Genomic DNA, 24895 nt, shown 5'->3' with positions numbered 1-24895 from the left:
AAATAATGTTTAGTACTGTTTTGTCACCAGTATATAATAACAGTAAAGTACAATCACCAGTTTATTAGGTACACCACCCTGTTTACAAAAATGGATCGCTCCTACAGACAGTGAGTCATGAGGCTGTGACTTGCTATATAAAGCAGGCAGACAGACATTGAGGTATTCAGTTACTGTTCGATTGAACATTCGAAGAAGCAAAATGAGTGACCTAAAAGAATTTGAGCATGGTATGATTGGTGCCAGGCACACCGGATCCAGTATCTCTGAAACGGATGCCCTACTGAGCTTTTTACACACAACAGTGTCTAGTTTTTCTGAGAAAACATGCAGCCAGCGGCAGTCCTGTTAGCAAAAACAACTCATTGATGAGTGAGGTCGAAGGAGAATGACAATACCTGTGCAATCTAACAGGAGGGCCGCAAACAGAAAAATAACGGCACAGTACAACAGTGGTGTGCAGAACGACATCTTGGGGTGCACAACTTGTTGATCCTTGTTATTGCAGCACACGACCACACTGGGTTCCACTCCTATCAGCTAAAAACAAGAAGAAGCGTCTCGATTGGGCACGCGATCCCCAATACTAGACAGTTGAGTGGGAAAAAATAGCCTGGTTTGACGAATCACGGTTCCTGTTGCGTCATGCTGATGGCAGAGATTTGGCGAAGATTTGGCATGAGCAGCATAAGTTCCTGGACTCATACTGCCGGGTGTCAATGGAACAGGATGGTGGCGGTGGTGTATCACCATCCAATCTGCAGCAACTGTGTGATGCCATCAGGTCCTATTTGACCAACATCCCTGTGGAGCATTTCCCGACTTGTATCCATGGCCTGAATAATTCAGGCTGTTCTAGATGCAAATGGTGGTCTGACCCGGTACTAGATGGGTGTACCTAATAAACTGTGTATAGAACTGTTTTGTCATCAGTATTTAATGACAATAATGTATAGGACTGTTTTGTCACCCGAATGTCATGTTGTATCCATCATGTACTGCATAAAAAATATGGTGCCATAAGGTCTGGGATTTTATTCACCTAGAGTGGGAACAAGACTTGTTCATTTAGAGACAAAATGCAGAATTATTGATTTGCTCTTAACGTTAAGAATTTAATCCAGGCCAGACAACAACAATCCAGGCCAAAGTAGAGTAGTCCTCGAACTCCATAAACAAATGCCCTTGACAAGCATCCAAGTGCTTGGAACACTTATCATATTGTATATGATTTGGGACAAGTTTTCTTGAGGGCGAAAGAGGTACAATTCTAGAGACAATTGTCACAGCTATTGTGTTATGTCCCCTTTCAAGATTAAATGTTTAATCTCAGTAATGATCTTTGTGCAAAGCTCATATTGAATGTGAATTTATACTGTATTTCGGAGGCTGACGAGATGATCTATATAATAAGGCTTATATGAGTTAAACATATTTCCATTCTTTGGCCTTGCGGGGTCGTATGGTTCAGAAGGGCTTTCGAAATCCCCAAAATATTGGACCACATGGGGCATTATTGAGAGAGAGAGAGAGGGATGAAATTATTGCAGTTTTTTTACTTTGAAGCCGAGTAACACAATGATTTCTAATTTCCTTTGGATTTTCTTGGAGTTCACCAGCTATTCTATTGGGACATCTATCCAATTATGCTGCCACAGTAGATTATTCCTAAACCTGCATGTGGATAATTACAATAATATTGCCGCTTTCCCCCCACAATCCAAATCAAAGCAAGTAATACATCTCTGAAGAGGGGCGCCACAGTTAATGATCCAGTTTCACTTATATTCCAAACATCTGTCTAATTAATACAATGACATTGACCACACATCAAATCAATCATTCAAATGTGCATTGCTAACACATTGCTAAGAGGTCAGGTGTAGGGCTTCACTATAGTAGTAACGTTCATTACAAGTATTAGTTACAACTAACTAGAGGGAAGTTCGGAATGGAAAAGAACACATGGCATTGATTAAAAAAAATGGGAATTAGGAATGTGTCTCTGTGATTCCTATAAAGACACCATTCCACAACCAGACAGACAAATTATTTAACAAATTGTCACAACAGCTTTAACACATACAACACAAATGATAGTTTTAGGACAGATAGATACTTACACAGCAGATGAAGCACATGCAAAATAAAATGAAGCCATGCCACATAGCGAGGCGGTTGAAATAAGAAAAACAAAACAGAGTTAGCAAAACATTTAAAAAAGGTACAGAGTTCTTCATTTACCATTTCCACAGTGATTTTACTGACTTACTTTCTCCTCATCCGGCCCTCTTCCAGGAAATGTCACTTGTCAGACATACATTTTTAACTTGTTATCAATATTAATGAATGGAATTAGAAGCTAATAAAGTTTTCATGAGCAGCCCAGTAACCTTCTGACAATCTCATTTTGTCATGCACTGCTCAAACATTATCTGGCCCTTTCCAATGGCAGAAACATATTCCTCCTGTCACCTCAGAATTAGCAATGAGTGCCACTCCAGTGATATTGGCATCTAATCAGTTTGTTGTCAATGTGAAAATGGCAATGTTTAAGATGCGTTGTTAGAATTCTGTTAGCGCACCAGAGAGGTGAGCGTGAGTCGAAAAGCATGCTCATGCTGAATACCGGTACTAACCTTGCACTAGTGTTGAGCTAGTAGGCTCAATAACCTCTACACCAGAAGAACAGACCACAGCAAAATATATAAAACAAACAAAAAGCAAACAATCACTGACAATGTTACCTGAATGTGAACAATGAGAAAGTCAAGCTGGTGAATATGTTTTTAGCTTTGTGGGTGCAGTATTAAAGGCATACAGTGATGTGAAAGGTGTTGCTGTTAACCTAAATCATTATGATAATGTTGCGCTCCAGATTCCCAGACTTACATGGAACCAAAACCGGCTGCTCGCGTGCACCATCGTGCATACATTTATTTTGTTCCCGCACACCAAACGCGATCACGACATGCAGGTTAAAATATCAAGTCAAACTCTATAAACCAATCACATTAATTTGGGGACAGGTCGAAAAGCATTAAACATTTATGGAAATTTAGCTAGCTAGCTTGCACTTGCTAGCTAATTTGTCCCATTCAGCTAGCTTGCTGTTGCTAGCTAATTTGTCCTGGGACATAATCATTGAGTTTTTATTTTACCTGAAATGCACAAGGTCCTCTACTACGACAATAAATCCACACATAAAATGGTCAACCGAATCATTTCTAGTCATCTCTCCTTCTTCCAGGCTTTTTCTTCTCTTGACTTTATACTGCGATGGGCAACTTTCATAAATTAGGTGCATTACACCACTGACCTCGTTCGTCTTTCAGTCACCCACGTGGGTATAGCCAATGAGGAGATGGGAGAGATAGCTAAAGCTAAAGACAAATTAGTTAGCAAGTTCAAGCTGGCTAGCTAAATTGCCATAAATGTTTAATGCTTTTCAACCTGTCCCTAAATTAATAAAATTGGTTCAGAGTTTGTTTTGATATTTTAACCTGCGTGTTGTGATCGCTTTTGGTGTTGTGGGACAAAATACATTTATGCACGATGGTGCACGCACGCAGACGGTTTGGGTTCCGTGTTAGTCATGCACTGTTTAGAAATAACACAAGTAAGAAATATTCAGTATACTTTATCATAACTTTCATGAATAGGCATTCATAAATGATTTCTAAACAAATAATAAATAAACATTTCAACATTTGTAAACATTCATAATAAACATTTATAAAATGTTTAATAATTTACGAAGCATTTAGAAGCATGTATAATGGCTTATTCATGAAAGTTATTATGAAGTGTTACCTACACAACATTCTCATTTTTTTGCACCTTGAATGGCATAATGTACTCACCATACAGGACAAAGCTTGCGTTGGAGCTGCCGAGTTTGTTGATGGCGATGCACGTGTAGTTGCCGTAGTCTGCCTCTGAGATGTTTAAGAAGGTCAGCTTGGAGAGCTGCCCGGCATCCTCGATCTCCATGCCATCTAAACCGTTGATGATCCTTGAGAGAGAAGGAAACATCTCTGTAGTCAGTGAATACATTTATGAATTTATTTGACCAATTTAAAATGCATATAGAGCTGCCTCAGCCATGCGAGTTAAACAATACACAAAACGTCCTTGTAGGGAAGACTCTCTCATATATGGTGGTGGCCAGTACATCAGGAGACGTGGAGGAGGCCGTAGGAGGGCAACAACCCAGCAGCAGGACCGCTACCTCCGCCTTTGTGCAAGGAGGAGCAGGAGGAGCACTGCCAGAGCCCTGCAAAATGACCTCCATCAGGCCACAAATGTGCGTGTGTCTGCTTAAACGGTCAGAAACAGTCTCCATGAGGGTGGTATCAGGGCCCGACGTCCACAGGTGGGGGTTGTGCTTACAAGCCCAACACCGTGCAGGACGTTTGGCATTTGCCAGAGAACACCAAGATTGGCAAATTCGCCACTGGCGCCCTGTGCTCTTCACAGATGAAAGCAGGTTCACACTGAGCACGTGACAGACGTGACAGAGTCTGGAGACGCCGTGGAGAACTTTCTGCTGCCTGCAACATCCTCCAGCATGACCGGTTTGGCGGTGGGTCAGTCATGGTGTGGGCTGGCATTTCTTTGGGGGTCCGCACAGCCCTCCATGTGCTCGCCAGAGGTAGCCTGACTGCCATTAGGTACCGAGATGAGATCCTCAGACCCCTTGTGAGACCATATGCTGGTGCGGGTGGCCCTGGGTTCCTTCTAATGCAAGACAATGCTAGACCTCATGTGGCTGGAGTGTGTCAGCAGTTCCTGCAAGAGGAAGGCATTGATGCTATGGACTAGCCCGCCCGTTCCCCAGACCTGAATCCAATTGAGCACATCTGGAACATCATGTCTCGCTCCATCCACCAATGCCACAGACTGTCCAGGAGTTGGCGGATGCTTTAGTCCAGGTCTGGGAGGAGATCCCTCAGGAGACCATCCGCCACCTGATCAGGAGCATGCCCAGGCGTTGTAGGGAGGTCATACAGGCACGTGGAGGCCACACACACTACTGAGCCTAATTTTGACTTGTTTTAAGGACATTACATCAAAGTTGGATCAGCATGTAGTGTGGTTTTCCACATTAATTTTGAGTGGGTTGATAAATTTGATTTCCATTGATCATTTTTGTGTGATTTTGTTGTCAACACATTCAACTATGTAAAGAAAAAAGTATTTAATAAGAATATTTCATTCATTCAGATCTAGGATGTGTTATTTTAGTGTTCGCTTTATTTTTTTGAGCAGGGTTTTAGATTTTTTTTGAAAATCTAGGGTTTTAGATTTTCATGGAAGTTGATTTTCAAGAAAGGTCATTGGGTCATCAGCATATATATATATATATATATATATATATATATGCTGATGACCCAATGACCTTTCTTGAAAATCAACTTCCATGAAAATCTAAAACCCTGCATAAAGCATAGATTCAACATGTTTGCAAACATGCACAACAATTTACCTTCTGTCGTCTCGATACCACTCAAAGTCCGCCTTGGGCACCGCATCCACTTCACACTCCAGCACCCCTCTCTGGCCAAGGGTCACGCCAACGTCTCTGCCCTCTGACACACTGGGGGCATCTACGGGCACACGAGGGCACTCATGGGATCAGGATGCCAGAGAGGGAGTCAAGGTTAGGGCTGTGGCGGTCACAAAATGTTGTCTGCCGGTGATTGTCAAGTGGTCTCACTGTAATTGACCATTAATTAATATAAACACATTTAGCATATCATGGCTTCCACTACAAGCCACTGATGCAGACATTTGGAGCATCTACATTTTTAAAAAGTCAAATAAATCCATGTAATATAGCCTACTCCTTCACAATAAATCCATTATTTATTATAGACAGATCTAAAGAAGCATGATATGAAGAAAATGTTGTCTATTTCAATAGAACAGAATAGCATACTCTGAGTTGTCCTTATGTTAGGTCCTGAGGTGGCTATACCAAATGGCTGTGGGCTACACTAGTTCATTTAGCAGACAAGACTTGCTTAACCTTTCTGGGATAGGGGGCAGCATTTTCACTTTTGGATGAATAGCGTGCCCAGAGTGAACTGCCTCCTACTCTGTCCCAGATGCTAATATATGCACATTATTATTAGTATTGGATAGAAAACACTCTGACATTTCTAAAACTGTTTGAATGATGTCTTTGAGAATAAAATAACTCATATGCCAGGCGAAAACCAGGGGAAAAATCTAACCAGGAAATGGGACATCTGAGGTTTGTAGTTTTTCAAAGCTTGGCCTACCGAAAACACATTGAGATATGGATGAGGTTGCACTTCCTAGGGCTTCCACTGGATGTCTACCATATTTAGAAACTGGTTTGAGGATTCTACTATAAAGGGGGGGCTCATGAGACCTCTGAGTCAGTGGTCTGGCAGAGAGCTTTGGTCTCATGACACGCGCTCCTGACAGAGTTAACTCTCGTTCCAGTGCTTTTTCTGTTCCGGTTGGAACATTATTGATGTTTTATGTTAAAAACATCTAACAATTGATTCCATACATCTTTCTAAAAGACTGTAACGGAACCTTTCGAGTTTTTGTCTGGATGATGTGCCTGCGCCTCATGAAGATGGATTACTGGGCTGAACACGTTAACAACAAGTGGCTATTTGGACATATATGATGGAGCTTTATGGAATAAATCAGTCATTTATTGTCGAACTGGGATTCCTTGGAGGGCCTTCTGATGAAGAAGGTAAGTGGATATTTATGGTGTTGTTTCTAACTTTGTTGATTCCAAAATAGCGGATTTTCCTCTGGCTGTTTTGGGTTCTGAGCGCCGTTCTCAGATTATGCTTTTTCCGTGAAGTTTTTTTGAAATCTGACACAGCGGTTGCATTAAGGAGAAGTATATCTTTAATTCTGTGAATAACACTAGTATATTTTATCAATGTTTATTATGAGTATTTCTGCAAAATCACCGGATGTTTTGGAATCAAAACATTACTGCACGTAAGGTGCCAATTTGAACTGAGATTTTTGGATATAAATATGCACATTATCGAACAAAACATACATGTATTGTGTAACATGATGTCCTATGAGTGTCATCTGATGAAGATCATCAAAGATTGGTGATTCTTTATTTCTGCTTTTTGTGACTCCTATCTTTGGCTGGAAAAATTGCAGTTTTTTTGACTTGGCGGTGATCTAACATAATCATATGTTGTGCTTTAGCTGTAAAGCATTTTTGAAATCGGACATGATGGGTAGATTAACAAGATGTTTATCTCTCATTTGCTGTATTGGACTTGTTAATGTGTGAAAGTTACATATTTCTAAAAATATTTTTGAATTTTGCGCGGTACATTTTCAGCAGAATGTTGTCGAGGGGTTCCGCTAGGAAAGGTTACAATTCTGTGTCATTATTTTATAATATATTATAGTATAAAGAATAAAATTGAACAAAGCTGAGTTGAGCAGTTAGCAAAAAAATTGGTAATCCTATATGCTTAATTTAGAGTTATTTATGTAACTTTAGTTTGTCCTGACCCTCTCTCCTTGGTGAGGATCAAAGGTGCCAGATCAGATTGGCACATGTTTGAAGATAGCCAGACCCCTCTCTCCCACAGAAATGGTTAACTCTTATGGCTTATATAAATATGAACTTTATCAAACAAAACATACATGTATTGTGTAACATGAAGTCCTATGAGTGTCATCTGATGAAGATCACCAAAGGTTAGTGATTAATTTTATCTCTATTTGTGCTTTTGGTGACTCCTCTCTTTGGCTGGAAAAATGGCTGTGTTATTCTGTGAGTTGGTGGTGACCTAACAATCGTTTGTAGTGCTTTCGCTGTAAAGCCTATTTGAAATCGGACACTGTGGTGGGATTAACAACAAGATTGCCTTTAAAACGGAAAAGATACATGTATGTTTGAGGAATTTTAATTATGAGATTTCTCTTGTTTTGAATTTGGCACCCTGCACTTTCACTGGCTGTTGTCATTTCGATCCCGTTAACGTGATTGCGGCCCTTAGTTTTAACTTCTTGACGCTACCCATCCCTGTCGCGGAATCATTTTCGTCAGCAACCACTGAATAGCATAGCGCAAAAGTCAAATAAAATTACAAAAAAATATTCATATTCATGAAATCACAAGTGCAATATTGCAAAACACAGTTTAGCCTTTTGTTAATCCACCTGTCGTCTCAGATGTTGAAATGATGCTTTACAGCGAAAGCAATCCAAGCGTTTGTGTAAATTTATCGATAGCCTAACATAGCATTATGTACACTTAGCATCAGAAAGCTTGGTCACGAAAATCAGAAAAGCAATCAAATTAACCATTTACCTTTGATGATCTTCGGATGTTTTCACTCACGAGACTCCCAGTTACACAACAAATGTTCCTTTTGCTACATAAAGATTATTTTTATACCCAAAATACCAACGTTTTTTTGTCGCGTTATGTTCAGAAATGCACAGGAAAGAGCGTTCACGACAACGCAGACGGAAATTCCAAATAGTCTTCACAATGTCCACAGAAACATGTCAAACGTTTTTTATAATCATTCCTCAGGTAGTTTTTAAAATATATATTCGATAATATATCAACCGAGTGTGTAGGTTTTTCATTAACAGCGGGAGGAACAATGGCGGCTTTACTCTGTAGCGCAAAAACTCCCTCTGAGAGCCCCCACCTATCCACTTACGCAATGTGATCTTTCACACTCATTTTTCAAAATAAAAGCCTGAAACTATGTCTAAAGACTGTTGACACTTTAGGGAAGCCAGTGAAAAAGGAATCTGGTTGATATCCCTTTAAATGGAGGATAGGTATGCATAGGAACAGAAGGGTTTCAAAATAAGAGGCACTTCCTGATTGGGTTTTCCTCCGGGTTTCGCCTGCAATATCAGTTCTGCTATACTCACAGACAATATTTTGACAGTTTTGGAAACGTTAGAGTGTTTTCTATCCTAATCTGTCAATCCTAATTTATATCCTAATCTGTGGCGGCAGGGTAGACTAGTGGTTAGAGCATTGGACTAGTAACCGAAAGGTTTCATGTTCAAATCCTTGAGCTGACAAGGTACAAATCTATTGTTCTGCCCCTGAACAGGCAGTTAACCCACTGTTCCTAGGCCGTCATTGAAAATAAGAATTTGTTCTTAACTGACTTGCCTAGTTAAATAAAGGTAAAATTATATGCATATTCTAGCATCTGGTCCTGAGAAATAGGCCCTTTACTTTGGGAATGTTATTTTTCCAAACATAAAAATAGTGCCCCTAGCTTCAAGAGGTTAAAGAACAATCCTGTCAAAGTGTTTATTATTTTAATATTTTGTGACGTCATTAAGGATGGTACAACTAAATAACTGTATTTCTGAGGGTGTACACATTCTAGTTGTCAGTTTTGTATCTAAATGTTGTATAAAATATATACTTTTGTGAAGTTAGCAATGTGATTTTAGCCTTCTAACTGAGATAATGGCTTTTTATATAAACTTGTGCCCTGAACGCTCCTTTTGGCCAGAGTGCTTAAAAGGACTCTCTAACAAAATTTACATTAAACCAAAACATGCCGGGTTACTGATGGCATGTAAAGTGGTCGGGAGCTGAACGCTGAATAATCAACCATTGAGATCAGACAGTGTGGGGCAGTGGCTACACGGCTGAAAATGGTGAGACCCTAAGATCAGTGTGACAGACAGCATGAGCTAAACATTACGAAATGGTTGGAACCTATGAAAGACTAGATCAGAACATTCACAGTCTGCAGCTTTACATGTAAAGTAGTCTAGGACATTTGACCAAAGGCGAGGGGGAAGAACAGATCCCTCTGACCACCATGTGGTACACCTGAAGTATCTAGTCTAATGAACAACCCAAGATGAGAAAAGCTCCACTACAAAGGACAAACCACCTCTGGTGGACAAACTAGAGTCTTACATCCCTTGATAACTTTACCATAGCACCCATTGAGTTCAACAGAGAGACAACAAAGACATCTACGCTGTCACACTTGCTCCCGCTCCCCTTCTCTGGTGCTCTCTGGCACCAGGTGGCTCATCATTGCGCACACCTGTCACCATCATTACGCGCATTAGTGCTTCATTGGACTCACCTGGACACCATCACTTATCGATTGCCTCAGTTTCATCCCGTGTCAGCATTAATGTTGTTTTGTTCCCCCTGTTCAGAAGCTGTCCTTGTTTTGTTTCATGTTGATAATTGATTAAATATTCACTCCCTGTACTTGCTTCTCGTCTCCCAGCATCTGTCCTCACAGAATGCTGACAGCACAATATTGGAAGCATCAGGGAGTATTTTGTTTTTTGTTGGTGATGTTGGGTCCAGGTGCTGCTGCCGAAGGAACCGTGGGTTCCTCAGCTGGCTCATCAGGCTTCCATGCCTTAGCTGGCTCGATAGGTTTTCTTTCCTCGGTTAGCTCAGCAGGCTCCCATCACACGTCATACCTCAGCCGGCTCGTCGGGCTCCCACGCCACAGTCGCCTCGACGGGCTCCCACACCTTGGTCGGCCAGTCAGGCTCTCCCAGCTGGGACGCCAGGTGACGCCCCTAAAGGGGGAGGAGGTACTGTCACGCCTTCTCCTGCTCACCCTCTTTGGCGCTCATTATGCGCACCTGGACTCTATCACGTATTGATTGCCTCCCCTATATCTGTCTATTCCTCAGATTCATCCCCATGTCAGCATTGTCATTTTATTCCCCCTGTCCAGACGCAGTCCTTGTTTTGTTTCATGACGGTTATTTATTAAATATTCACTCCCTGTACTTGCTTCTCGTCTCCTAGCGGCTGTCCTCACATATGCGTAAATATTTACATTGCATTTATTTTCCGAATGAGCGGTCGTTCATGTGCAAAGTATTCATATTCCCGTGAGCGTAGCTCCAAATGTATGTACGGTAAGTTGACTCTCTTTGTCTCTCCCTCTCCTTACCTACCCCTCCCATCCCATTGTGTAACCAAACGGTCATGCTTTTGTTAGTCCACTAGGGACCTCTTTTCATTGTATTAAGTTAGTAATCGACAACCTAAACCGTGTGTGTTTATGTATTTCTGTGTGATTACTTAGTTAGTTAGTAAATAAATAATTAAGCCAATTTGTGTATTACTGATTCATCTATAAGGTTAGGGTTTGTGCAGATATCCAAGAAATATGCGACGTTCAGAATGAGACTGATGAGGTACTTTACTGTTCAAATCAAATTGTATTAGTCACATGCGCCGAATACAACAGGTAGACCTTACAGTTGCTTACTTACGAGACCCTAACCGACAGTGCAGTTTCAAAAAATATTGATAAGAATAAGAGATGAAAGTAACAAGTAATTAAAGAGGTGCAGTAAGAAATAACAATATATACAGGGGGGTGCCGGTAACAGAGTCAATGTGCGGGGGGCACTGGTTAGTTGAGGTAGTATGTACATGTAGGTAGAGTTATTAAAGTGACTATGCATAGATGACAACAGAGTGGCAGTGGTATGGAGAGGGGAGGGGGGGGATGTGAATAGTCTGGGGAGCCATTTGATTAGATGTTCAGGAGTCTTATGGCTTGGGGGTAGAAGCTGTTTAGAAGCCTCTTGGACCTAGACTTGGTAATCCGGTACCACTTGCCGTGCGGTAGCAGAGAGAAGAGTCTATGACTAGGGTGGCTGGAGTCTTTGACAATTTTCAGGGCCTTCTTCTGACAGCACCTGGATGGCAGGAATCTTGGCCCCGGTGATGTACTCGGCCGTTCGCATTGCCCACTGGAGAGCCTTGTGGTCGGAGACCGAGCAGTTGCCTGAGGAGGCAGTGATGCAACCAGTCAGGATGCTGTCGATGGTGCAGCTGTAGAACCTTTTGAGGATCTGAGGACCCATGACAAATCTTTTTACTCGCCTGGAACGGAATAGGTTTTGTTGTGCCCCCTTTACGACTGTCTTGGTGTGCTTGGACCATGTTAGTTTGTTGGGGATGTGGACACCAAGGAACTTGAATCTCTCAACCTGCTTCACTGCAGACCCGTCGATGAGAATGGGGGCATGCTTGGTCCTTTTTTTCCTGTAGTCCACAATCATCTCCTTTGTCTTGATCACGTTGAGGGAGAGGTTGTTGTCCTGGCACCACACACCAGGTCACTGACCTCCCTATAGGCTGTCTCGTTGTTGTCAGTGATCAGGTCTACCACTGTTGTGTCATCGGCAAATTTAATGATGGTGTTGGAGTCGTGCCTGGCCGTGCAGTTATTAGTGAACAGGGTGTACAGGAGGGTGCTGAGCACGCACCCCTGAGGGGCCCCTGTGTTGAGGATGTGTTGTTACCTAACCTTACCACCTGGGGGCGGCCTGTCAGGAAGTCCAGGAACCAGTTGCAGAGGGAGGTGTTTAGTCCCAGGGTTATTATTATTGATTGGGGCGGCAGGTAGCCTTGTGGTTAGAGTGCGGGACCAGTAACCAGAAAGTTGCAAGATCAAATCCCCGAGCTGACAAGGTACAATCTGTCGTTCTGCCCCTGAAGATGTTACTGTTCCTAGGCCGTCATTGAAAAGAAGAGTTTGTTCTTAAATGACTTGCCTAATTAAATAAATGTAAAATCAAATAAAAAGCAAAAAAATTGAACGCTGAGCTGGAGTCAATGAATAGCATTCTCACATAGGTGTTCATCTGTCCAGGTGGGAAAGGGCATTGTGGAGTGCAATAGAGACTGCATCATCTGTGGATCTGCTCGGGCGGTATGCAAATTGGAGTGGGTCTAGGGTTTCTGGGATGACGGTGTTGATGTGAGTCATGACCAGCCTTTCAAAGCACTTCATGTCTACAGATCGGTAGTCATTTAGGACAAGTTACCTTAGTGTTCTTGGCAAAGGCACTATGATTGTCTGCTTGAAACATGTTGGTATTACCGACTCGGACAGGGAGAGTTTGAAAATGTCAGTGAAGACACTTGCCAGTTGGTCAGCACATGGTCGCAGTACACGTCCTGGTAATCTGTCTGGTGCTGCGGCCTTGTGAATGTTGACCTGTCTAAAGGTCTTACTCACATTGGCTGCGGAGAGCGTGATCACACAGTCTTCCGGTACAGCTGGTGCTGTTTGCAGACCTTGCCACATCCAACGAGCGTCAGAGCTGGTGTAGTGCGATTCAATCTTTGTCTTGTATTGATGCTTTGCCTTTTTGATGGTTCGTCTGAGGGCATTTATTATAAGCTTCCGGGTTAGTCCCGCTCCTTGAAAGTGGCAGCTCTAGCCTTTAGCCCAGTGCAGATGCTGCCTGCAATCCATGGTTTCTGGTTAGGGTATGTATTGTACGCACAGTCACTTTGGGGACAACGTCCTCGATGCACTTATTGATGAAGCCAATGACAGATGTGGTGTACTGCTCAATGCCATTGGAGGAATCCCGGAACATATTCCAGTCTGTGCTCGCAAAACCGTCCTGAAGCTTAGCATCTGCTTCATCTGACCACTTTTTTGTTGATCTAGTCACTGGTATTTCCTGGTTGAATTTTTGTTTGTAAGCAGGAATCAGGATGATATAATTATGGTCAGATTTGCCATAATGTGTGTGGAGTATAGATGGTCCAGAGTTCTTTTCCCTCTGGTTGCACATTTAACATGTTGATAGAAATTAGGTAAAACTGATTTAACCTCTTCAGTCGACCCTCTACTTTTTTGAACATTTTGTTAAAAATCGCGCAACATTTCAGCGCCCTGCTACTCATGCCAGGAATATAGTACGTTCATATGGTTAGAATGTGTGGATAGGGAACCCTCGGACGTTTTTAAAACTGGTTAAATCACGACTGTGGCTATTACATAACGTGCGTTACATCGGAAAGCGCAGGAAAACCTGATCACAGAAAATGGAAATAGATATCCTTGCGCCACTTCAAGCAATTGTTAACAGTGAGCCGAATTAGATAAGACCGAGCATTCAACTCCCACAGCATCCCCATGTTGTCGAGTATCTTGTGAATTTAATCATCTTTGATTCTTGGTTGAACCGAAAGAGGGGCACCGCTTACCTCCGGTCTCCGCCCAGATCATTCCGGAAGAGCTCTCTCCTGAAATTTTTTCCAAGACGACAGCTAATGATATCTACATCGCCTACGGATGATTTTTATCGCTTATTAACGTTTACTAATACCTAAAGTAGCATTACAAACGTATTTCGAAGTGTTTTGTGAAAGTTTATCGTCTACTTTTTGAATTTTAAAAATGACGTTACGTTGTGAAATCGCTGTTTTTTTCGTTTATCACACAGTCTACATATAACGATATCTTGGCTTTATATGGCCCGATTTAATCGAAATAAAGACCCAATAGTGTTTATGGGACATCTAGGAGTGCCAAGAAAGAAGATGGTGAAAGGTAATGACTGTTTTCTATTTTATTGTGCGGTTTGTGTAACGCCGAAATGCTAATTATTTTGTTTACGTCCCCTGCTGTGCTTTTCTGTTGTAGTGTATTGGTGCATGCTATCAGATAATAGCTTCTCATGCTGTCGCCGAAAAGCATTTTAAAAATCTGACTTGTTGCCTGGATTCACAACGAGTGTAGCTTTAATTTGATACCCTGCATGTGTATTTTAATGGACTTTTGAGTTTTAACTAATACTATTAGCATTTAGCGTAGCACATCTGCATTTCCAGAGCTCTAGTTGGGACGCAAGCGTCCCGGGTAGATGCAACAGGTTAAGTTTCCTTGCATTGCCTCCGCCTCGGGCTCGTCTATAAGTTATTTTCGGCCATAAGAGATGGTAGCAGCAACATTATGTACAAAATAGTAAAAAATAAGTTACAAACAATGCAGATAAACGAACAAAAAACACAATCGGTTGGGGGCACGTAAAACGTCTGCCTTCTGCTCTGGCGCAATTTTACTGTTATTGATGTCATAGATATATACCTTTAGAGTTTAGAGTTTAAGTCGGGAGATAGTAACTTGGAAAACAACTTTTCCAGTAGTGCCCCAAATTCATAATGAGTTAATTGTTACATGATTAACTTAATTGAGTAACAATTAAACATAGTAGTTAATTATTCATTAAATAACAGTCATCACATTAATGATAGTCACGGCACGACAAGTTGGTTTGGTTTATATGTTTTGAATTTTAATATACTTTAATGATGCATGATGCGACTTGAATGATGATTTGAAAAAAGTTGCTTGAAAAGCATGAGCTCTGCTTTGTTTTTTTGCGCAGGCTGTACAAACTCCAATAGTCTCTCATTCACAATTTGACAAGCACTTGATAGTGCCTCGAATTTCACGGCGGCATCCCCTTTGAAAATGTCATATACTAATGTCATATACTAATGCACCCTAACAAAAATCGTCGCCTTTTGTGGCACGGAGTGCTGTGTTGTGCCCTTCTACCTGAGTGTGCTGCGTCTCTCGCTCACATGGCTCTCCGTCACATGATTGGGTCTTTCCCACAGGCTACAAGTGAAGACAGACACATCTGGAACGCAACTGTGCACATGCTCATTCAATTCCGAGGTGCAAATACATATTCCAAACATAGTCTGGGACAGTTGTGGAATGCAATAGATTCCAAATTAATATAATCACTAGCAATCCCCCCAAAAATGTACGCAATGTGGCTGATACAACAGATCAGTACATTTAACTTAAAATGTTGATAAACTATTAAGCTATATCTTCACATTATAAGCGCAGCAATGCGCACATGGCAGTAGGCTATAAGAGGTGATGTTTTATTTGCGGAAAACACCATTATAGAAAGTGACTGCAAATGCGATAATGCATGTAATGCTTTTATTTGAAATTAGAAATTTTATGGTGAAAATTATCATCCCAAAACTTGAAACTCATGCGCTGCTTATGTATGCCAGTTAGGCAATAAACCTCTTGTAAAGCGGATTAATGTGCTTATTTGGCCACTTTAGTTGTGACACAAACCTTATCAAAACATATAAGCCTATGGGCTAGGCTACATGTGGTGTGTGACTATGATTCGAAGGCTGTTTCTCATGCTGGGTATCATTCACAAGTGATAATATATACAGTTGAATTCGGAAGGTTACGTTCAATTCGGTTGGAGTCATTAAAACTCCTTTTCCAACAACTCCACAAATGTCTTGTTAACAAACTATAGTTATGTCAAGTCGGCTAGGACATCTACTTTGTGCATGACACAAGTAATTTTCCCAACAATTTGTGTAGAGACAGATTATTTCATTTATAATTCACTGTATCACAATTCCAGTGGGTCAGAAGTTTATATACACTAAGTTGACTGTGCCTTTAAACAGCTTGAAAATTCCAGAAAATTATGTCATGGCTTTAGAACTTCTGATAGACTAATTGCCATCATTTGAGTCAATTGGAGGTGTACCTGTGGATGTATTTCAAGGCCTAACTTCAAACTCAGTCCCTCTTTGCTTGACATCATGGGAAAAACAAAAAAATCAGCCAAGACCTCAGCAAAATAATTGTAGACCTCCACAAGTCTGGTTCATCCTAGGGAGCAATTTCCAAATGCCTGAAGGTACCACGTTCATCTGTACAAACAATAGTACGCAAGTATAAACACTATGTACTTTGGTGCGAAAAGTGCAAATCAATCCCAGAACAGCAGCAAAGGACAGTGTAAAGATGCTGGAGGAAACAGGTACAAAAGTATCTATATCCACAGTAAAATGAGTCCTATGTCGACATAACCTGAAAGGCCGCTCAGCAAGGAAGAAGCCACTGCTCCAAACCCGCCATAAAAAAACAGACTACGGTTTGCAACTGCACATGGGGACAAAGATCGTACTTTTTGGAGAAATGTCCTCTGGTCTGATGAAACATATATATAACTGTTTGGCCATAATGACAATCGTTATGTTTGGAGGAAAAAGTGGGGAGGCTTGCAAGCCGAAGAACACCATCCCAACCATGAAGCATGGGGGTGGCAGCATCATGTTGTGGGGGTGCTTTGCTGCAGGAAGGACTGGTGCACTTCACAAAATAGATGGCATCATGAGGTAGGACAATTATGTGGTTATATTGAAGCAACATCTCAAGACATCAGTTAGCACGTTAAAGCTTGGTCGCAAATGGACAACGACCCCAAGCACACTTCCAAAGTTGTAGCAAAATGGCTTAAGGACAACAAAGTCAAGGTATTGGAGTGGCCATCACAAAGCCCTGACCTCAATCCCATAGAACATTTTTGGGCAGAACTGAATAAGCGTGTGTGAGCAAGGAGGCCTATAAACCTGACTCTGTTACACCATCTCTGTCAGGAGGAATGGGCCAAGTTAAACAATTTAAAGGCAATACTACCAAATACTAATTTAATGTATGTAAACATCTGACCAACAGGCAATGTGATTAAATAAATAAAAGCTTAAATAAATCATTACAATACACTATATAATTCTCTCTACTATTATTTTTACATTTCACATTCTTAATAAAATAAAGTGGTGGTCCTAACTGACCTAAGACAGGGAATCTTTACTAGGATTAAATGTCAGGAATCACCCATCAGACTATTCTGGATTTAATCTCGTCTTTACATATACCAAATAATCTGTGCATTTGTATTTATTTAGAATGGACCATTGTCATGCACTTGTCTCGAAATAGGGGCAACGGAAAAACATTTCTTATATGCACTTAAATAGCGGGTGGAGTACGCTTTTGCCATGATTTATTTTCATGCCAGCCAGGTAAACTATATTCCTGTTGTAACGATAAGCAATGTGCTTAATATTAGGACAGTTAAGAAATAAATATAGTTGGTTTACATTTGCATTGATATCAGAGTGATTAGAGGGACAATACAGTATTGAGTAGCAAGTAGCAAGTTTGTTTGACTGCCTTCATGACTGGTGACCGCTGAGGTGGAGGTAATACGGTCACCGTAACAGCCCTAGTCAATGTATCACATGGGTGTCATGTGTAAATACAATTGGAATCAAGTTGAATTGTGATTCTTTGGAGAACAAATTTGTAAATGCAGTGGCGTTTAATTGAGCTGATACTTCAGAGCATGTGGGCTGCATTCCAAGTATAGCACAGTTCATGTTATAATTATTAGAATATACCCAATTAACTGAAAGCACATCACATCCCTGTTATACCCCATCTATTTCCCCTATCATTTGAATGATCTGTAGTATGCATACTTCGCAATTCTTTTATTTGACTTTATTAGGTTACTGAGTCACACTACATATTTGTATGTAGAATCATTTCCAACGTGCAACAAATACCGTAATCCATAATTGTCCAATAAGACATGATGCATAGCATGCATAACCTCTTTTCCAACTTTTTCTGATGAACTGCAACAAAATAAAGCTAAACACAAACTGAGCTTCATCCAGAAGTGGTCTGCCCACATGTGCGTTAGGGGCAGCGGCCCAATTGTTAATAGTCAATAAAAAATATATATAATATATATATAGTGAAAAAAAATTGAATATATTTATATATACTGTAATTCATAGATTATGTTTGAAATGCTCATAAAAGTTTGGTAAATGTGTACATTTTCCTGTAAAAAAATATATTGTTCAAAACAAGTTGTTACACTCCTTCCAGTGACTGCCAGCAGCTCCGCGGGCGCATAGTCCATGCGAACATTGGATTGGATTGTTTTGTCAGCTATTTGCTATCAGGGGGAACCGCCCCAATGAAATCGCAGGATTTCATAACATAAATTATAACAGCACAAAGGAAATGGACGATCCTAGGGACCTCAAAAGTGCGCTCCGTCAGAAATGATGGGTCTGATCTAGTATCCTTCCCAATGAGTCTCTCGCGCCAGACAGCTTACTTCCGCACTAGAGACTAGAAGGTACAGATGCTGCTAAAGCAAACAGATAATTATAATTAACTTGTAAATAAATAATCATTAACAGTCATGGAAGCCTGGGACCTGATAAACCGGACATCTACATTCGACAAGAGTCAAAGGAATGCTTAGTGCACATCGTAGCAAACCGCTTTGCAACAAGTCTCTCTTACTGGACAAGTTCAGGTTAGCCCCTCCAAGTTTTGGCCTGTTTGCTTCTGTTTGGTTCCTAGTAAATACACGCCAGGGATGACATTGAACTCACAGTTGACTGTGATCTCAACGGTCTGGACGTCTGTGGCGATGTCGTTGATGGCGGTGCATTCGTATGTCCCCGCTCTCTGTCTGGAGATACTGGGGATGTCCAGGTATTCGTCCTCCGATACCAAGTCAACTGTGAAGGTAAACAACAACACGAGGTGAGGTAAACAATAGGTGAAGTAAGAAGCAACAACAACCCCAACATGTGAGGTACACAACAACAACGAGGTGAGGTGAGGTGTACGGCCATCCTATATCAAATCAATGGCCCAATTATTCACCTGTTCTCTAAAATAGCTATCGTACATATTTTCCCATTGGAGAAAAGGGTAAGCCATAATTTTCTAGACTGACCTTATCGACCAACTTATTAAAAGGCAGGGTGTTTGAACTGATCAAAGCCTCATCCTCATGTAAAGCAGGACTGAAATAACTCAGGTTGTAATGAAGAGCGGCGCTGAAGGAGATGGCTGCCGTTTTACGATCCCGTAACCAATTGTGCTATTTTGTATGTTTTTTTGTGTTATTTGTACATTATTTGAACATTTTGTACATCATGTTTCTGCCAACCTGTCTTATGACCGAAAAGAGATTATAGATATCAGGACAGTGATTACTCACCCCGTACAGGATGAATATTTTTTAACGAGTCGGACGGGAAGGATTTACTTCAGACGCACGACAATGCCCTCATCCCCATCATTTGCAGGAGAAAGTGACGGAGGTATCGGGGACGAAGGTCGGGTGCCTTGTAGGGATCATACGCCGAGAGGGTAATCTACCTTTACCATCGGTCCCATTAGCCAATGTACAATCAATCGATAATAAAATAGACAAACTACGATCACGTATATATCCTACCAACGGGACATTAAAACTGTAAAACCTTATGTTTCACCGAGTCATATTAAGCTTTTTCGACAGGATAGAACAGTGGCCACTGGTAAAACTAGGGGTAGCGGTCTATGTATATTTGTAAACCACAGCTGATGCACAAAATCTAAGGAAGTCTTAAAGTTTTGCTCGCCTGAGGTAGAGTATCATATGATAAGCTGTAGACCATACTATTTACCAGGAGAGTTTTCACCTGTATTTTTTGTAGCTGTCTATATACCACCACTCAATGAGCTGTATATGGCCATAAGCAAACAATAAAACGCTCATCCAGAGACGGCAATTCTAGTGGCCGGGGACTTTAATGCAGGGAAACTCAAGTCCGTTTTTACCTAATTTCTTACAGCATGTTAAATGTGCACTAAACTCTAGACCACCTTTACTCCACACACAGAGACGCATACAAAGCTCTCCCTCATCCTCCATTTGGCAAATTTGACCACAATTCTTCCTTCCTGATTCCTGCTTACCAGCAAAAACTAAAGCAGGAAGCACCAGTGACTCGGTCAATAAGAAAGTGGTCAGATAAAGCAGATGCTAAACTACAGGACTGTTTTGCGAGCACAGACTGGAATATAATCCGGGATTCATCCGATGGCACTGAGGAGTACACCACATCAGTAACTGGCTTCATCAATAAGTGCATCAATGACGTCATTCCCACAGTGGCGTACGTACATACCCAAACCAGAAGCCATCGATTACAGGCAACATCCACACTCAGCTAAAGAGTAGAGCTGCCGCTTTCATGGAGCGGTACTCTAACCCGGACGCTTATAAGAATGCCAATATGCCCTCCAATGAACCATAAAACAGTCAAAGCCTCAATACAGGATAAAGATTGAACCGCACTACACTGGCTCCAACGCTCATTGGGTTGTGGCAGGGCTTGCAAACTATCACAGACTACAAAGGGAACCACAGCCGTGAGCTGCCTAGTGACACAAGCTTACCAGACAAGCTAAATTACTTCAATGCTGGCTTCGAGGTCAGTAACACTGAAGCATGCATGAGAGCATCAGCTGTTCTGGACAACTGTGTGATCATGCTCTCCTTAGCCGATGTGAGAAAGACCTTAAAACAGGTCAACATTCACAGGGTCACAGGGCCAGACAGATTACCAGGACGTGTACTCCGAGCATGCACTGAGACCAACTGGCAACTGTCTTCACTGACATTTTCAAGTCCCTGACTGAGTCTAATACCAACATGTTTCAAGCAGACCACCATAGTCCCTGTGCCCAAGAACACTAAGTTAACCTTCCTAAATGACTACCAACCTGTAGCTATGAAGTGCTTTGAAAGGATGGCCATGGCTCACATCAACACCATTATCCCAGAAACTCTAGACCCACTCCAATTTACATACCGCCCCAACAAATCCACAGATGATGCAATCTCTATTGCACTCAACACTGCCTTTCCCACCTGGACCAAAGGAACACCTATGTGAGAATGCAATTAATTAACTACAGCTCAGCGTTCAACACCATAGTGCCCTTAAAACTGATCACTAAGCTAAGGACCCTGGGACTAAACACCTCCCTCTGCAACTGGATCCTGGACTTCCTGACGGGCCGCCCCCCAGGTAGTAAGGTTAGGTAACAACACATCTGCCATACTGATCCTCAACATGGGGGCCCTGCTCAGTCCCCTCCTGTACTCCCTGTTCACTCATGACTGCATGGCCAGGCACGACTCCAACACCATCATCAAGTTTGCCGATGACACAACAGTGGTAGGCCTGATCACCAACAACGATGAGACAGCTTATAGGAGGAGGTCAGAGACCTGGCCGTGTGGTGCCAGGACAACAACCTCTCCCTCAATGTGATCAAGACAAAGGAGATGATTGTGGACTACAGGAAAAGGAGGACCGAGCACACCCCAATTATTATCGAGGGGGCTGCAGTGGAGCAGGTTGAGAGCTTTAAGTTCCTTGGTGGCCACATTGCCAACAAACTATCATGGTCCAAACACACTAAGACTGTCATAAAGAGGGCATGACAAAACCTTTCATGTCTTGTATATTAAATGTCCTTATTCAACTGTTATTGTATGTCTTTGGAAAACTGAAAATGTAAAAAAAAAATGTAAAAAAAATTAAATACACTATTTTGAAAAGACTACATCAACAGAGGCTTTTGGAGCAGCCCAGTTATGTTGTATTCCTCACTCTATCCTTTCCTTAAACATGTCAATTGGGGGGGGGGGGCTCCCCTTGGGTTGTGCCGTGGCGGAGATCTTTGTGGGCTATACTCAGCCTTGTCTCAGGATGGTAAGTTGGTGGTTGAAGATATCCCTCTAGTGGTGTGGGGGCTGTGCTTTGGCAAAGTGGGTGGGGTTATATCCTTCCTGTTTGGCCCTGTCCGGGGGTGTCCTCGGATGGGGCCACAGTGTCTCCTGACCCTCCTGTCTCAGCCTCCAGTATTTATGCTGCAGTAGTTTATGTGTCGGGGGTCTAGGGTCAGTTTGTTATATCTGGAGTACTTCTCCTGTCCTATCCAGTGTCCTGTGTGAATTTAAGTATGCCCTCTCTAATTCTCTCTTTCTTTCTCTCTCTCGGAGGACCTGAGCCCTAGGACCATGCCTCAGGACTACCTGACATGATGACTCCTTGCTGTCCCCAGTCCACCTGGCCGTGCTGCTGCTCCAGTTTCAACTGTTCTGCCTGTGATTATTATTATTTGACCATGCTGGTCATTTATGAACATTTGAACATCTTGGCCATGTTCTGTTATAATCTCCACCCGGCACAGCCAGAAGAGGACTGGCCACCCCACATAGCCTGGTTCCTCTCTAGGTTTCTTCCTAGGTTTGGCCTTTCTAGGGAGTTTTTCCTAGCCACCGTGCTTCTACACCTGCATTGCTTGCTGTTTGGGGTTTTAGGCTGGGTTTCTGTACAGCACTTTGAGATATCAGCTGATGTACGAAGGGCTATATAAATACATTTGATTTGATTTGATTCAATTCAAAACTAAAAACAGCCTTCAAGCTCATCACCATTCCGCATTCTGACACTTTCCTATGGAAAACATGACTAGCTGATTCACGTAGCCGCCTTTGTAGTATTGCACTTTAACCATCACAGCTCTGCTCACAGCTCGAATCACCTGACGAGGGTCAGGAGAACCCTCAGAAAGCACAGGTTCGCTCGTGTCCCTGATTCTCTATTGCTGTCATGAGTCTCTCTAGTGTCTCTCTCCCTCGTTTCCATTTCCCTCTCTTTGTCTTTCATCATTCTCATTAGCCTCTTACTCTATTAACTTACTACTTTTTTCACTACTGCAAAATCAAATTCAGACTGCATCAGGAAGCTAAGTATCTGGAAGCTAAGTATCATCAGGAAGAAAAAACGTGTTTTGAGCACTAGACGTAATCCATGCAGTTGTGTGACAAGCGTCAATAAAACAAATGTTGTTAGGAATGTTATGTAGCCTACTTAGCAACGAGCTGTTTTTGTCTAGACTCTGGCTTTCCCCTTTATCGTTCTGTTCAGAAACTCAGAAATTACAAACTAACTTACATGTATATGTGTTCCATACCATACACCATATGAACACTAACAATATGCCTTATAGCAGGCTGGGTATCTATCGACAGACTTAAGACTTATACTCAAGACGGTGCCCCTGGCTGACCGTTAACTGAGGGGTCATCAGAGGACAGAAATCGACAGATCGAACTTGTGCTCAACTACTGTACATACTGTGTAGGCAACAGTAGACAAACTGCAATAACATATACTTCACAACTTCACGAGTACAGACTGGGCATTTTTTTCAGACTCTGAAAATGTACTATCTACATGTGAAGGGTCAAAGAATATTTACCATTACCAACAAGGTGATTTGAAGAGAACAGACAAGCAAGAGTATATCTAACGCACTTTAAAGTGTCTGGGTTAAGCATGTTTTTTTAAGATACAACACAGGCAGTTTGAAGGGGCCATAATTGCCAAGCTGGAGGTGTTCATATGATATCAATGTTTCCTGGACCATTTTATGGCTGCCGCAGGGGGAAAGTAGCTAGCTGATATCTGCAGTCACAGAGGAGACAAATCCCACAAAAAAACAGAGGAAATGCAGAAGCATATGCTGGTGGGCACCCGCAGGACTTCCACTTCCTGTGTGGAGGAAGAAGAGAGGAAGGTCGTGGGGACCATGTTGGCTCAGCCGAGGCAGAGTTGCCTATCAACTGCAGGCGTTACTGTGCAACTATGAACACAAAATGCTTGTGTGTGAAATACTGAAATGGACTCTATCAAATATAAGACTGTACACTTTGGAGAAAATCGAACAAATAAACACTGTGTTAAAATGCAATCCGCTACTTGAAAATCCTGAATGCTCAAAACTGAAGTACTCGATACTGAAGGGGTACAGGCGGACAAGCTGTCAGTGAGAGACGAGATGCCACAAATATAACACAGCCTTCTGCACGCTGTATCTCCAGTCGTCATTTATTTCTTGCAGACTGAGAAAAAGTGTACACTCAGGAGACCTGACCACACAGAGCACGGAGGGCCTGGGATAGTAGGCTCCCTGTTGCAGAGGCTCCCTTGAACTCGCTGTGTCTTTGAAAACTAAGGAAAGACCAAACTTGTCCCGCAGGGAGATTCTGGTTGTAGACAGATAGATCTATTTAAAAAACTGTCTAACTGAAATACCTTATTTACATAAGTATTCAGACCCTTTGCTATGAGACTTGAAATTGAACTCAGGTGCCTCCTGTTTCCATTGACCATCCTTGAGATGTTTCTACAACTTCATTGGAGTCCACCTGCGGTAAATGATTGGATATAATTTGGAAAGAAACAAGCCTGTCTATATAAGGTCCCACTGTTGACAGTGAATGTCAGAGCAAAAATCAATGAGGTTGAAGGAATTGTCCGTAGATCTCAGACAGGATTGTGTCGAGGCACAGA

At 41.9% G+C, this 24895-nt stretch overlaps 1 protein-coding gene across 9 annotated transcripts in view; it reads right to left on the bottom strand.

Moving 5' to 3' along the window:
* The window catches only part of LOC115105411 (opioid-binding protein/cell adhesion molecule-like), a 549548-nt gene that overhangs the window by 13425 nt on the left and 511228 nt on the right, over positions 1–24895 (bottom strand). For 6 of the 9 annotated variants that reach the window (XM_029627431.2, XM_065007279.1, XM_029627435.2 and 3 more), the window contains 4 exons: positions 19079–19207; positions 5489–5609; positions 3864–4015; positions 2640–2675 (listed from right to left, as the gene is read on the bottom strand). In XM_029627431.2, coding sequence (XP_029483291.1) covers positions 2640–2675; positions 3864–4015; positions 5489–5609; positions 19079–19207 — 438 coding nt within the window. The remainder of the gene's footprint in view (positions 1–2639; positions 2676–3863; positions 4016–5488; positions 5610–19078; positions 19208–24895) is intronic. The other 3 variants (XM_065007281.1, XM_065007282.1, XM_065007283.1) reach the window with 2 other exon arrangements.

Source organism: Oncorhynchus nerka, linkage group LG22, assembly GCF_034236695.1.
Source record: "Oncorhynchus nerka isolate Pitt River linkage group LG22, Oner_Uvic_2.0, whole genome shotgun sequence".
Classification (NCBI taxonomy): domain Eukaryota; kingdom Metazoa; phylum Chordata; class Actinopteri; order Salmoniformes; family Salmonidae; genus Oncorhynchus; species Oncorhynchus nerka.
The sequence above is the reverse complement of the archived record's forward strand: the minus strand, read 5'-3'. Positions and strand labels throughout refer to the sequence as shown.